Source organism: Lissotriton helveticus, chromosome 1_1 (assembly GCF_964261635.1).
Source record: "Lissotriton helveticus chromosome 1_1, aLisHel1.1, whole genome shotgun sequence".
Classification (NCBI taxonomy): domain Eukaryota; kingdom Metazoa; phylum Chordata; class Amphibia; order Caudata; family Salamandridae; genus Lissotriton; species Lissotriton helveticus.
The window spans coordinates 622,979,915-622,996,346 of NC_136057.1; the positions used below are offsets into that span (position 1 = coordinate 622,979,915).

The 16,432-nt window shown below is 47.3% G+C and overlaps 1 protein-coding gene across 1 annotated transcript in view; it reads left to right on the plus strand.

Annotated features, from left to right (window-relative positions):
• Positions 1-16,432, plus strand: part of LOC144770289 (poly(U)-specific endoribonuclease-like) — a 364,086-nt gene that overhangs the window by 179,512 nt on the left and 168,142 nt on the right. Inside the window, exons 4-5 of the mRNA XM_078654688.1 lie at positions 8,729-8,850; positions 8,937-9,049. Coding sequence (XP_078510814.1) covers positions 8,729-8,850; positions 8,937-9,049 — 235 coding nt within the window. The remainder of the gene's footprint in view (positions 1-8,728; positions 8,851-8,936; positions 9,050-16,432) is intronic.

A 16,432-nucleotide genomic window follows, 5' to 3' on the forward strand; every position in this document is an offset into this window, starting at 1 on the left:
ATCTCTCTCCCAGACTGTGTCGTGTGGTTAACATCCTGTACAGGTAAGAGATTAGCTTCTTGTCCGACGCCCTAGTTATGAGCCACTTTTCGTAAGGTGTGAGATGTCTCTGCACATGTGGCCTATTATGGGGTTGTAGTGCCCAATGCCGGAGCTGTAAATAGCGTAACCGTCTGTCTCAGGAATCCTGTAGTCCGCTTTGATCTGTGGGAAATGTGTCGTGTGGTTAACATCCTGTACAGGTAAGAGATTAGCTTCTTGTCCGAAGCCCTAGTTATGAGCCACTTTTCGTAAGGTGTGAGATGTCTCTGCACATGTGGCCTATTATGGGGTTGTAGTGCCCAATGCCGGAGCTGTAAATAGCGTAACCGTCTGTCTCAGGAATCCTGTAGTCCGCTTTGATCTGTGGGAAAGAGAGCACGCCCTCAATGTCAAATAGGTGTCCTAAGGTACGGCACTCCAAAGTGCACCAATGTACGAAGGCCTTCTCACCCACCCCCGAACCGAACTCTAGATTATCGAAAAGCAGAGTAAGAGGGGAGGGGAAGATGGTCAGATTGTATTTGATGCTGGTGTGGTCCCAAGCAGCTAATGTTGTATGTATTATGTGGGATGCATACAAATTTGGGGGACCAAGTGATTTTTTAAGAAAGGGGATCTTCTGAAGAGATGTGCCTGACACCACCGATCCTGAAATAACCAATGTTTCTCAGATTCTGTAAGGCTCCACTCCACCAGGTGTCTCAATTATGCTGCGTAATAATAAAGCTGTAGGTCGGGAATCCCCAACCCTCCCTCGCCTGGCGGCAGGGAGCAATGATTTTCTTCATACACGGTTTGCGGCTTTGCCAACTAAAGTGCGTAATCTCCGTATGTATCTGCTGAATCAGACCATAGGGGTTTGCAGGTGGCGTGTTAGAAACAGATACAAGATTTTGGGAAGGACTGTCATTTTGATTGCGGCTATTCTCCCTAGCCATGAAATAGGATAGTATTTCCACCTTTGCGGATCTAAGCGGATCCGTGTATGCAGTAATTAACTGTAACTGTAGCCTGCAATGTGGATGCCAATTGGATTCCCAAATATGGTACTGCGCTACTCGCCCATTGTATGGGGTGTTGGCTTGGTGAAGAAAATAACAATGGATTAAACCCAGATCTTTGACTGGGGGTGAATGTTTTGCCATTGTGCAACATTCCGTCCATCATCTTGTGTGTTTTGGTGTTGGCTCTGCAGACCTTTCAAAACTTGGGGTGGCAGGTAGATGTTGAGGGCAACAGATTTCTCAATGTTCACTTTAAATCCCGAGGACTTCACAAAGGAGTCCAGTTCTGCGAGGAAGGCTCCTAGTGCGATGACTGGTTTGGCCAGTGTCACCAATATATCATCTGCATACAGTATAATAGTATGCATGTCCCCACCAAACGGGACCCGACAATATATGGCTGTGATCTCACTCTTTGCGCCATGGGTTCCATATATAATGCAAAGAGCAGGGGCGGAAGAGGACACCCCTGTCTTGTACCTCTTCCGATAGGAAAGGGGGTTGATGTATGCCCATTGATTCTAACTATCGCTATGGGAAAATGATTGCAGATTAGGAGTAGTGTCCTCATTTTCTCTCCTAGGCCAAAGAAAGACAGTACCTGTTCAAGGTATGGCCAATGGACCCTGTCGAAAGCCTTCTCGGCGTCTATGGTCAGGAGCATATACTCTGCTGGGGTCCTTGAGGCCTTCTCAATGATATGCAAGACCCGCTTAGTGTTGTCACTAGTTTGTCGCTGGGGGAAATGCGCGTGTCACCGGTTCATCGTTGAGCCATTGTTCTGCCGCCCTGAGGACGTGCGAACAAATCTTTAAGTGTTTGGTCTTTCTTCCCTCGAGTGGAGGTCATAGTACCAGTCCTAAGCAGGCAGCCGTGGCCGCTCGAGGGGCGATTCGCTGCCGCCCCGGCGTATTGTTAAACCCAGCTGATCTAGATATCTGCCTGTCCCACAGCCACTGCGTGTTGTAGCCCAGTATTCTCACAGAGGGTGCCAGTGCTCCAGAGCGCGCCTCCACACCCATATCCGCGGACACCTGTGGGAAGGTCCTGGTAGCTGGTGCCTCCTTCAGTAACTCCCCCTCGAGGATTAGTGCACCGCTGCCTGCATTCTTCGAGCTGGGCCCGTCTGCTAGAGCGGTGCGAGGGGTGTCGGTAATCCCGTGCCGCCCCTGGGGTTGTAAGGTCTATAGGGCGCACCCGGGCCCCCAGGGTAGCTTCCGGCAGCTACCATCTCCTTATGTGCCACTGATGCGCCTGGGCTCTCACCTGCTTGTGACTCCCAGTGACCAAGACTCTGTTCAGTCGCTGCTACTTAGGCCCAGGGTCCATGTGTCTGTGTGATGCAGAGGGCCCAAATCAAAGCCGTCCCAAGGCAAGGCCCAAGTGCACACGGCAGGGCGCTCCCCACTCTACAGCTTCGGCTGCGCAGGAGTCCTTGTCTTGAGCGGGAGAGTCCATCCTGTGGTCACTTGGCCTCCGCGGGGCCTTACTCCCCGGACTGTGTGGGCCCCAATCGTGCCTGGCTCGTGCCGCTCACCTTGCTAGCACCAGAGCAGACCAGTTGCTCTCCAGCATTTGCCAGATCAGGTGCTGAGCCGGCCAGCCACTCCTTCTCCCCTCACGACCCTTATCAGCAGCTACACCGCCCTGCCTCAGCAGTGTTACCTCGTGTCTCCCTCATGGCGGAGCCGCTCCGATCGCCGTGGACCTTCCAGGGGGCAACATGCGATAGTGCTCGCCCCTGTGATCAGTGCATGTGCAGTTGGGCGTGGCAACCGGGCCAGCAGCAGGCACTTCGACTGCATTATGAGACGCTAGTACTCCGGTGCTCCACTGGACTGCGAACAGGGCTGGGCCCACAACGCCCGCTCCAGCTGCGGCATTCGTAAAAGGCCGCACCGCTCTTCAGCGGCCGCACCGTGTCAGCTGCACGAAGTCACTCAAACTGGTCTGGGCCCTTCTAAGGATGAAATTCAGCGGAATGAATCCCTTGTCACCAAATATACGCAGTGGTAATCGCATTGTCGGGCCAGCGGCAGGCAAGAGCGAAGGAACCCAGCGTCCTACCTCGCCGTCATCTTGGCCACGTCTCGCTTTTTCTCTATTTTAAAAGCAAAAATCTGATATGATATTATGCAATATATTTCTTTGCTGCCACATCGAAAATAAAATATAAAAAATAATAATAATTAAAAAAATAACAGAAAAGAATGATGGACAGCACAGGTTATGGTGTGCGCATCACTAATGATAACTGGGTATTTTCAGTGGGGTGACAAGTCTGAAACAGAACTAGAACTTATTTTTAAACTGTTTTTTTTCAATAGAAAAAAAATTGTGTGTGAATTTAAGGCATTGAGAGAGTATGTCAGTTGCTTGATAAATCTATCAATAAAAATACTATGTTTGGCTAACCCTGCGACAGAAATGCTAATGTATTTGTTAATGAAAAATCTATAAAATACTTTGAAATTAAAAAATAAATAAATATTTCTGTTTTCGATATGTATATATAAGTTTATGAACGAATATACATACTTGTGCATGTGTTGAAGACATTAGGTTTGTTGAAGGAATAACTAGGTTGTATACAAATATATCTGAAAGTTTCACTAAGTGTGTGTGTGTGTGTGTATGTGCGCGTGCGTCCGTCCCTGAGACATTTGTATTAAAGGTATATATATTTAGGGTATTAGGAGGGTAGAAAGAGAAAAAAGGGGCTTGAAGTGGTTAACCCGTGTTGGACTTTGGCCCTTAGGGCAGGTTCACCCCTAAACTTTTTGCTGGTAATGGTGACCTGGTGATAGTGATTTTTGGATTCTGCGCACTTTCACTGTGTCCTAGTGGAAAGTGCGTGCGCACTCTGAGTGCATGTGCCGAGCTAGGCCTGCCCGCCCATAGGAATGCATGGGGAATGTATGTGTCCCTGGTAGTTCCTGATGCGTGGGGTGTACAGGCTTGAGTGAATGCTGCGAGATGGTGTATGCGGCACGTATGTGTCTAGAAGGGAAGTGCTACTTCTAGACATGGCTGTACATGTGCAGTGAGGGTGCTGGAGTGTGATTGGCTGGAGCTGGCTGGCATGCCAGGCTCCAGGAAGTCTGGATGGGTCTGCCCGGTGGTGAGTGGGAGATTAGCATGAGTGATGTGTGGGAGGAGTGTACCTGTGTCCTGGATGGGCTGGGTTTTCCCCCACACAATGCTGGCTCCGCCCCCCTGTGGTGTGTCTAATGACCCAAGCCCTGCCAGTGAATAGAGAGGGTGGTTGAGGTAAACAGAGTACTCAAGAACCAGCTGCGACTGGTTCCGCCCCCACCCTGCCCTCAGACAAAGGAATATGGTGTATAAAAATGGGGCTGTGTCCCCACAGAAGTTGTTCTTTCCTGATCCTACTTGAGGGGGGCTGTTGCTGCTGCTGGGGCCAGGAGGAACCGCCACTTGGACTGCCTCCCTGCCTGGAGGGCCAGTGAGCTGGCCCCAGGCCCAGCCTTGCCCCCCCTGCCTGCCTAGGACGACTTTTGCTGGGCTTGTTGGCCCCCAGCGCCTGGGAGCGCTTTGTTTTGGCCTCTAGCGCTTAAGAGCGCTTTATTTTGTCCTGGCGCTGTAGTTTGTGCCCACAGCGCTTGGGAGCGCTGTATTGTCCAGGGGCGCTGTGCATTGTCTTAGAGCGCTTGGGAGCGCTTTCTGTAAGGCAGGTGCCCACCCTGCATTTCGCTGTTCGAGCGGCTGCCCACGTCGCATATTGGTTCGATTTATTTAACTCGAGGGAGCCCACTCTTCGGTTAACTATTCCCCAACCTAAGGACTTCCGGAGACGGGCCGCCGCGCTGCCCGCGACGACCCGGAAGTGTTCTGCCGGCTGGCCAATCCGAGCGCGGCCCGACAGAAGTCCCGCCCCCACAGCCGTGACCCGGAAGTCAGGCAGGCCGGGGGCAGGAGAGAGGCAGGCGGAAGCTGCTGCCTGCCGGGGCTCCCATGTGAAGGGAGAGCCCCGGGGAGAAGAAGAACCGCCGGGCAGAGGAGACGCGCTACTCCCCAGACCGAGGGAGCATCTAAAGAAGCCGGTGAGTGACTGCTCAGGGAGAGGGGGGCGTCGGGGCACATTGACGGTGCCCGCCCCTCCCCTCCAGTGCGAGGCTCACGGCGCCACGTTTGTGTAGAGGCCAGAGAGGCTCCCGCCCACATCTTCTTTGCGAGCCCGAGGCTCCGGGGGCATAATTTGGTAGTTGAGCCCGAGAGGCTCAAGGGGGCTATTATTTCACGAGCCCTGAGAGGCTCCAAGCGCCCCATTTTCACTTCGAGTCCCCAGGAGGGGGGCTCCAACGACGGGCCAGTGTTCTTGAGTCCCCCAGAGGGGGGGACTCCCACAAGAAAGGCGCCACAGTTGTATTTAGAGCCCTGAGAGGCTCGAAGTGCCAGATTGTTAATTAAGAGCCCAGAGAGGCTCTAGGGGCAATTATTTTGGCCAGAGCCTGCGAGGCTCCAGCGTTGGCCCCATCCTCATCTCCAGCTGCCCAGCACTTCGTGGGCAGCTGCCACGTTTAGGACCCTGACACTGGACACCGGGCGTCCTAGCCCCAACAAGGCCAGAGGGCCTAGGGACAGTCACAGGTGGTGACTTACGTGAGTTTGGCGCAATTGTACTTTCTCTGCACCTCTGAATGTGTTTTTATGCGTCATGTGCCTTTACACCTCTGAATGAATGTTATGCATTGCATCATGTGTTATGTTCTTACACCCCTACAGGTATTGTGATACATAGGTGGTTGTTTTCTCCCTAGTACAGGTGGTGCTAGTGAGGTCCTGTTACCAGTAGTTACTGGTTGTATGCTCTATTTTGATATTTGTGCTACAGTGATTTATATTCTAAGTGCTATTTCTGAAAGTGTTACTTCTGATTCCTGACAGTGGTCCAGGTGGCCCTGTCTTGTAAATAATCCCTTGTAAATTCTGCCCGTGCCTCTGGCACATTGTAAAGTGTGTGTTTTATCTAATGTGTTTTGGTGTAATACAAAGGCTATTTTTATATAACCTTGTGTGGAGTTTCCTTTGTGGTGGGCCTTTGGGTGTTGTTGCTGGGGTGCGTGCGCAAATACTTAACTTACATCGCCTCCAAGTTTAGCCTTGCTGCTCGCGCCACGTTACCTAGAGGGTGAGCAGGGGTTATCTTGGCGTGTCACTCCCTTGCCCTGACTTGGGAGTGGTGGTCTCTGACTGACTTTGGCGAAAGCCCTGACCAGCCAGGGATCCCATTTCCAACAACCCGCATTTTAAAAAGTTATAGAAAAGTGGTTTGGGGTTTAACCTATAAAAATAAGAAAGAACGTGGCGGTTTTTACACTTGCACAAATCCCAAAAAATAACGGGATGATACTAATTAATTTCAAACTTAAAATATTGATACCTTATGATTAAATGTACACATGCATTAAAAAAAAATACGTGGATGTATTTCCTAAATAGTGGCCATGTTTTAACGATTACAGAAGTAAAACCATTTAGAGTAACAATGACTACTATCCAGGATCCTTTGGGTTCCCTAAGGGCCTCCCTCAACTAATAAGAACACCTTTCCTGGTTATGAGCAGTTAATGACATACTGATAGTTTCGTTGTAGAAATGGAAGAATCGGAAATCTCAAGGATATCTGAAGTGGTAATAGAAATGCTATTCACATTTGTTCTACCTACTTACTCTTTGGAGCTAGGTTAACTTGTTGTGTGCAAAACAAGGAGGCTGACCCTATGATACATAAGTGAGAAGCTCCCTTTGTAAGCAGTAAAAGAACATTATAGCTGATGTCCCTTTGAAAGCAATCATCAGTTCTATGTTTTAAATTTGGAAAAAGAATCCTACTGGTTGAGGAGAGGAGAAAACATCTTAGTTAGCATGTTAAAAAAATGTCAGTTCAGAACTAATATGTTATTTTTTTTGCACACAAAACGTCTACCTTTTTACAACATTTATTTTGACATGTATATGTGTGACTCTTAAATCCTCACATACATCTTAGCGAGACCTACTGGCTTTGTACTGCCTATGTTTATTATTTTGTATTTTTCTTTTTAATTCGCCCCCAAACACTTATGTCCATTAATGCCATTGAAGGGGCCAGTATACAAGCACCCATCCTGCCAGATGGTTTGAATGCATGTATGTCATAATGGTATAGCGCGAACATAGCCAAAAGGCACTGAAGTCCACCTTCTGCCTCTCAATATTTTCACTTATGTTTAACCTTTTTAAACTCGAAATCTAATACGGTTACACGTTTATTTTTGCTCCTTTTAGAAGTTACATTGTCGCTGATTACATTTTAGGCTCTCAATTGAGTGTTTAAGCTCAAGAACCAACTTCAAATGCAGGCATTGTCTCCTTCACATGGACACTTTCTTTAGTATTATTTTGTGGCAGCTTGTATTTTCCATAACTGGCATCACACCAACAGTGTCCCAACAGAGAAAACACTTGGGATGTGAAAGCCAGATAACACATTATCAACCACTTTGTGAAAAGAACACAAAACCTTAAACTCAGTGAAGGATGTAATTTGCAAAGGTGGCGACAAACCTGAACACGCTGTTTAAGGTGCCAGCGGTGGCTAAGAGTATCGCTGCACTGCTCGCGGAGCAGTTAAAAATATATATATTATAATAATAATAACAGAAGTTATTTCTGTTATTATCATTTTTTCCCAGCCAAGTTTTGCAGGGCCAGCACTTCCGGGACGTCCCGTAGGAGGAGTCGTTTACACTTAAGTGGGCACGACCGCTTGGTCAGCCCGCTTGGGCCCCCAAGCAGTCATGCGCACTTTGTATGTTCCCCACCAGGCTGCATTACACAGCCGGTGAGGAACATGCAAAGCCTCCTAGTCCCTGTCTGAGCGCTGATCCACGGTGCCTACATCAATCACAACGCTGCAACGCAGCGTTAAGATTGGTCATGGGAGAGAGCCTATGTGCTTCCTGGTTCCAAAGAGATGACGAAGAACAACACCACGGAGGAGAGGGGACTGCAGAATCTGCGTGGAGGTAAGTCGTTTTTTCACACTTGGCCTGCCGGCCCCTCCACTCTTGTTGCCTGCCAGCCATTACGGTAAAGTGGACGCACTTTTGATCTGTAACTCGATGTCTCGGGTACTGTGCGGTGTTAAGGAGAACAACTGCCGTCTTATATCTGTCAAGGTTTGTGAAGGCGGCGTTGCAGACTCCAGCTGGAAAATCTGACTCTGTAGGATTTTCTCCCAGGGCTGTCTAGTATTTTTAGCACAATCTGTATTTACTTATGATGGATGTGGATGTTTTATCGGTTGCTACTCTGCTATTTGTATGTAATTTACATTGTGCACTAATGTCCCTTATTAGTCACTAATGCTACGTTGAATGTGCTCTGACTTGAATCTAATTTGCATGAACTATAAGGAATTGTTCAATAAGATTTTAACGATGGGGTGGCAGAATGCTATACTGTACCCGAATTCTCGGGCAGGTGGTAGGGTGCAAGGGGCATAGCGTTTGTCTTGGGGATGGGTCGTAGGTTTTGTTGCCGGTAGAGGGTGCCAGTCTGTGTCTGGGGGGGGGGGAACCTTTAATATTTCAGACACAGTATGTATAATATAACTTGCATAAGCTATCGAAGCTAGTTACATTTTCCTACCTAAATGTGTGTGAATTACTTTGTAGCATTTGTGTCTCTGTTGGACAACTATGAAATGTCAACTGGGGTAGCAGAGGTTGTGACTCCTGAAGAGGTTGCTGAAAATAATCGTTTTTTGGACGCAATTTTGGAAACTGAGGTTATGAAAGTAAGTATTGAAGTATATTAGTCTATTTGTTATGTTATTTTTGTCTAAACTTTCATAATTTTTAACTTTTGTTCTCTTTACCCCAGATTGCTCATGAGTACCTTGTTCAAAAGAAAGTGGCAAAACCGAACTTAAAGGATTTCAAGACACAGCTCTACAGCATCTGGTTTCAGCTGTATTCAAGGGAAAGTGGAAGAGGGTAGGTATTTCTGAATGTATGTATGCTTTCCTACATATACTTTGCATTAATGGTATGTGTTTGTGACCACATTCGCTTTACTGAGTTTTGATGGCTTATAATGAAGCTACTTTAATTTACCCTAGAAACTAACAATTTGGTCATTTAGCTGCTCTAGACTTTCATATGCTCGTTGTCTGTCACTGCTTTTATAAGGGCCTTCACTATGTGGAACTTACTGCACAGCTGCATAAAGCTCCACCCTGCGATGCTTTCTACTACAGGGCTGCTGCTTTTGTTTTATTCTTCTGACTCTGTTCTATAATCATGGTATTACCATTTTATTCTCTCAGGAAGTGTTAAAGTCCATGTTCCATATTCTTGAGGCCTTTCATCTTACTACCTAAATTATGTTAGTTTCTCCTGGTTTCTTGCTTTCTTTTTAGGTCTCGCTGAGTCTGCGCGCATGCGCTGCTCGGAGAGACATTTAGTAGCGGCTTTTGGAAGTACTCCCAAAGCGGCCACCAGCTTGCGCTCACGCGCACAAGGACGCGCGCTACTGCACGCGCATCCCTTGCGTGCTTTAGCCGTCATCGCGATCACTTTCGCTTTAACAGCGATCGTGATCACGATGACTTTCTCTTTCACAGCCACACGGCATTACTATTACTGTCGCGCGGCCAATTTACTATTCGTTTCACCCACACGCCTCTCCTCAACACTACTTCTTCCCCCACCCCTGTCCAGCTTTCCCCCCACCCCTTTGCATCTCCACCCCAACACGTTTCTTCACCCTGCTTTCCTCCAACGCCTTTGGTCTAGACCCCTACCAGCATCCCCCTGCAACTTTTTTTGTTTTGTACTACATACATCTTCTTAGGCCCAACACACACCGACCACCTATCCTATCTCCAAAGTCTTCTACGCACACCCCCTCCCACTCTCGTTTCGCTATCTCTTCACTATCCTGAGGCTTTTTCTTGGTCCTGTTGTTCAGTGTTGCCCCTTCCTGCCCGCTCACCCCTTCAGTGCCCCCTACCCCAACGGTGCTCTGCCCCCTCCCCACCTCTCACTACAGTTTAAAACGGCTCTAGCAACTGCGCTCTCTCGCACCTTGTCTCCAGGGGGGCATTACAGCGTTGCTCTGACGTCAGAAACCGTACGTTTCGCCATCTTGTTCATAGGGGAAGTGAACCAGAAGCCCCATCATGCTGAGTGATACTGGTAAAAAGGGACGGTTCATTGAGTACAAGGTATAAGATCCATTGGCAGCACATGAAGAGATGCGCACGCGCTTCTTTGCGCACAGTGTGCTAGGTTTACTTGTGTTCTACAGGGCGAGCCGTGGTTTGGTTGCCGCTATCTTTTTTCTGTGGTTTAATCTGAAGGCCACACTAGTAGTGACGATAAGATTGGGATGATGGGATCCTGATGTCCAGACAGACCACGTCTGATCTTTCAAGCTTTCCCCTTCTGATCTTCCCACATGACGTGGCGGTGTTGCATAGCTAGGAAGATAAATATGTAAACGTTTGAAACGAGAGGAGCGTTTTGCCTTGTCCAGGTCATCCAGAGCCATCTGCGTGCCTTCACTAGTATGCTTTAAACAAAGGAACCCCTTTTGTGTGATAAAGCCGTCATTTGGCCCCTGACGTTATACATGCTCTGCTTAGAGAAGGGTAGTTTGAACGTTTCACCTATCCATTCATTCTTCAGGGATGGTGGCCTTTCTCCAGTGCCTGGTAGTTCAAACTGTGGCAGCTCACTAACATGTTTTTCACTGTAGCTTTTTACACACCAGTTCAAGAGGAGACAATTAGTTTGTTAATTCAGATATTAAAAGTGTAAATAGCCGTTTGGCGCTTTTTAAAACCTGTGCTGTTTCTTTCCCTTTAGGTTATTATTATTATTATTATTAATTTTATTATTATTAGAGTTTGCTTTCCCAGTGGCATAAACAGTTGGTTTCCAACCAACCGTTATTAACAGCGAGTGCCTGGAGGGCTGACTCGTTATTCTTCCTATTATTCTTCCATCTCTACTCGATTGCCCTGCTTAACAATTTATAGCCTGTTTTTCTGTAGTTACCTCTCGATCAAGGCCCGGTCTGATTCCCTTGGTTTTGTGTGCATTACTTCTAGCTCTAGGTAACGCTGTAGTTATTTACGCTTTTATTTTCTCAGAGTTGGAAGAGGGCTCTGCGTTTTACAGTTTTTGACAGCTCGAGGCTCGCGTTTTAGGGACAAACCTACCAAAACATACCAACGCTTTCTAAACCGGCCTTAAATGGACAGGACGCTGTTATAAAGGTTCTGCAGACATCACTGCTTGCAGGCGAGCAAGAACCTTCGAATTAAAAGCCTATTTCTTCATTTGAAGAAATGGGAAGCCTTCCTCGTTAAGATACGACTACTTACATGATATTTCTGACTATTGTTGGCTGAAGTCCAGCTTGTAATCTCGCAGTAATGTTTGTATCTAGTAAGATGCAGTGGGAACTTTCTTTTTAAACATTGGTTCGAAGTGTCATATGTGAAGAACTACTAAAGAAAATAGCTGTGATAGAGAGAGGCTGCAGCCGAATCAGCAAGTTCTTTTTTCATATCTCAGACCTGGATCAGGTGATGCAGACTTACCAGTAACCAGTTTTATAAAGCGACTCCTACTGAGTAAATTCAGCTTCTAAGTGCTGTAGCAAGATGTGATCACATTTCCTAATGTGTTGGGTATCATTTTTATTAAATGCTGAATGCTAAAATGCGCAGAGTTGCAATGTAAAGCTACAAACATGAGGTTCCACAAAGATAACTCATTTTATATATTCGGAGTCTGGCTTTTTTGTTCCTGTTCTCTAATAGTATCGGGTTGGGATACTAATGACCCAGTTTGTTTGACTTCATTTATTTTGACAACCTTTACTTTGTGACTGCAATGTGATTACATCAGTGAACATTGTGTGGACCAGGGCTCTCTCCCCGGGTCTCCTTATGCTTGGAAACAATAATCATCTGTTGTAGGACTCTGACCTCCACCCAGGCATGGACAGCTCCACAGTGCCCTGATGGCAGCTCTCCTTGGCTGATCCAGCCCAAATACAAACTCTTTCCTGGGCTCCTCCACTCTAGCTCCCATTGATACATACACAGTTCGTACATGTGTCTGAGTGCTCAGAGTGGTCTCATGCACAGTGCACATGTGCAGTACAGTGACCTTCAAGGGAGGGATTAGGTTTAACCCCAAGCTGGTTGACTGTACAGTTAATGTGCTTGGGATGTCTACACACAAGATAAAACGAGCATTGGCATAGCCAATAGGTCTCACTTTTGGGACCTTATAAGTATTTAGTTATGCAGCACAATATCCTTGGTGCAACATGAACTGTTGCGTGGCTAAACACTTATAAGGTCTCAAAGGCGAGACCTATTGGCTATGCCAATGCTTGTTTCCTTCAGTGATTCTGTTTGTATCCCAAGGTATTCCTACGTGGCTCTATCCTATTCCTAACATGACATCAGGCGCAGCACTGACTTGGCCGTCTGGTGCAGGTACATTGAGGAATTGGACAATCATCTGGTGAAGATGCACCACAATTTCCAACTGAGGCAGAGTTGAAGATTATAAACTATGAATCTGGGTCTGACAAGGCATGTCTAACAAGGCAGATATGCTGCTGTTGGTGAAAAGTCCTGGAATGTGCAAAAGGGTGATGGTAGTATTTAAATGTCTTGTGGCTAACCACTAGCTGCCCAAGTATGGTAAAGCTGGACCTTTTAATGTCCCCACTGCTAATTCATTTTTTAAACAGTACTTTTATTGAAGACATACAGTAGAACGCACGTGCGGGAGGTAATGGGATAAAGGAAGGGGAATTCTGAGACTGAGAGACGTGCAGTAAGGAAGTTAAATGCTGCATTATAGTCCACTATTGAGCTTTGGAGGCCTCCGTCCTCTCGCTCAATGCTGCCTCACAAGATTCTTCCGTCAGGCTTCTAAAGGAAGACAAAAACGGGTCCTCCCTGAAACAAAAAACAAAACCGGCAAATATTAATGCCCCTCAGCTCCGAGCTGTCACAGGTGCCGAGGAACTCGCCCGCTTCCGAACTCCCACCCTATTCACACGGGCGCCCCGCGCAATCCTGCCAAATGGCATACCGTGCTGCCCAAAATATATATTTTTTAAAATGTAAACTACGGGCGGTTAAAATATCTACTCTACCATTTCAGAACACAACATTTGAAGTGCTGCATTTGGACAGTGGACACCCGGTTCTTTGAATACTTCACAGTGAAACTACCAACCACAGGGTAAAACCAGCAGTGCCAGGGTCTGCTCCACAGAGCGGGTCTTGATTTAAACTAAGAGCGCCTCTTCGTAGCGTTTGCAGCCGGAACAGCGATCACACTTCTGGCTGGCGAGCGACACGCACCGCAGCGGCCACCGATGGGGGAAGCAGTGCCGCTGCTGAGCAGTGCGTGCCTGAAAGAAAATAGTGCTCACCCACTATATAACGCCGACCATGTTACACCGCAAGTAAAAGGTCCAGTCATTATGGGTGGTCACAAAAGGAGACCGGGCGGTAAGAAGGAGGGTTTAAGAAGCCTCATATTGAATCGGAAGCCATTGTTTACCAAAGACAATGCCGCCAGCCAATGAAAAATATGCGCGGAGAGTGGGCGAGGTTTCCACAGCACTTCCACATCATACCCTACTACAGCATGCCTCGCAGAGAGAGCAGTGCATGCGCGCTAGGCTCGACCTGAAAAGGAGACTCCGCCAACCGGTGGTGTCAATGCTTTTTAGCCTTTAAGATTCAGAGCCTCTTCAGGACAGTGGAAGAACAAAACCTATAGAAAACCTATAGAAAATAATATATACTTCCACACAGTATAGGGTGCACAAGCACATTAGAAGTGCGCCATAAGAAGAAAAAAAAGGTCCTGTTAATAAGAGATTGTCGGAGGGAGGGTCGGAAATGAAAGCTAGGAGGCCATATAGGGAGAATACTTGTGTCCAAGTCTTTATTGCAAAATCTTTAATACAGGATCGTTGACCAAGTATAACCAAAAAAAAAAGAAATGGGGTGTCGTACTGTAGGTACAGTTTTGTTGAGTGGATTGCGCCGTCGTTAGCACGCAGTCTCCTTCCTTGCTTCTTGTGCTCTTTCTTGTCGGCAGTGATGGTTCCCCCAGGATACTCGGAAGGAAAACAAACAATAGTGGCGGTGAGTATTCTGAGATATTCTGGTCACTCTGTACTACCCTTAACCCTCCTTTGGTGGTATTTTGTGCTGTACAAAAAATCTATAGTGAGACGGGTGAGGGAGGGACATGCAGGGATGGAGGAATAGGGAAAAAGAAACTAATGAGTTATTGTCCCAGGCTCGCTCCAGTGATTAAGGCTTTAATTATTTACCCCCTTCAAGAAAAAAGAACAACAAGCCTATTTGGAAGAGAACACGGTTCCTACTAACAAAACAAAACCAAATACCAGGAGCAGTTTGCACACGGGTGGTTAAACACACAGTCCTGAAATGCCTTTGGGTTACAGGAACGCGCTGTGATTAAATCAGGTCCCCGCTTGTAACTTACTTGGCAGTTATGAGTCGTGGTCTGCCCCGCTTCTAATGCCTGTTCCCTTTTGGTCCCTCCCTCCTTGTGGACACGTCCCCGGTACCCTGGTCACTCACCGCCAGAGCCGTAACTCTCCTACGCCTCTCTGATACGCAACTGAAAAAATAGAGATGAGGTATAGTCTAGATAGCTTAGGTGGTGGACTTGGAACACGGGTGGTGGGTGGGAATGGGTAAGGGAAGGGTTTAGGGTGTTTTTGTACTGTTATGTTTCTTCTTGCTAATTATAGTGCATGCAAGGTTCCTCTAAATTGGCACGGACCAATTATTGCACTGACTGATCTGGCTTGCCCCTTCAGGGTCATGATTTTAGCATTGTTAAAAGACAAGAAGGCTAAACCTGCATGAGCGTTTTTGTAAGTGCTAAAAACTTCAATAACGAGATTTAAACCATAAAAAAGAGAAGATGAATTCTGGAGGGCTGGAGCTAATCCAGAATCAATCACAGAAGGTGTTCAAGTGCATGAGGAATACTAAGTTGATGTTATGCCACATGCCCGAAAGGTTGCTTGGGGTGCAATGTAAGTGTAGGACCCTGGAAGATATGGGTCAACAAAAGTAGACTGAACACCATGGCCAGGGTCTCTGGCTGTACAGTGAACTAAATGAATTCTCTGTGTGCCTTCTGAGGCACCAGACTGTTAGCACGATCAATCTTCTGTATGGTTCTTTTGAAAGACACCTCTGGGTGGGTGGGGCATTACCTTTAGAGAGGAGAACTAACAGATAACTACGTTCTCCCAGATGCCAAAGGGGAACAGCAGACCGGTCAGTTTTGTTGCAGTGCCTGCAGATGCAGGGGAGTGACTCCTTCACTCCAAGGGAGATTTCTTCAGATGTTCTTGAGTCCCACAGGTCTTCTGGGGAACCTGAGCGAAACACAACAGACCATGCAGAAGATTTGCAAAACAGCGAGACCAGCAGCGGCAGGAGTCTTCCTTAATGCAGGCTCAGTTCCCAGGCATATCAAAGCGTCCATATGATCCAAGAGTGTCTTGGTTTCAGAGGTAAGTCTAGTTCCACAACGAATCTGAGGACCCACCCTCGGGGAAGCCCTTAAATACATAAGGAAAGGGTTGGAAGGACTCGGGTGTCTCTCCCAGAGGAGGGGCTGGACAGAAGGGGGGATACTCCCGCGTCCTTTGTCTAGTTTCGCACCAGAGCAGGAACCAAGGGTTCCTGAACTGGCTCAAACCGGAGTATGCAAGAAGGGCACCAAATGTGCCCTTCATTGCAGTCTGGTGGTGCTGCAGAGCGCCCCACCCCAGTGTAATACACTAAGTCCTGTCTGGGAGGGGGTCACACCTCCCTGTGACAGGAAACCTATTGTTCTACCTTCCCCTGCTCGGCTTCAGCTCAGCAGCCCAGTTTCACTCTGGTAATGTGTGTTTGCAAGGGCCTGCATCCCATCTTAGCTCATTCATCGATATGTATGCGGACAGTGTGTTTGTCGCTCGCGTGGTGCATTTCAAAACACAGTTCCCCACAGCAGTATTCTTCTATTCTTCACGCTGCATGCACAAGCACTTCTCAAGTATGCCACAGCAGATAGGCTTAACCTCACTTGCACAAGAGTATGCATGCCATAATTGAACGTATGGTGCAAGCTTCGTTCGGACAACAATTACTTTCATGTACATGTAAAGCTCCGCATGCTCTACATCTCTCATTAACTCGGCCTGTTTTTGTCTTCTTGTGGTGCTCTTCTAATGTACTGTGCATCTGATCCTATTTTGAAGCATGTATTATTTTCTATAGGTTGTTCAAGACGTAT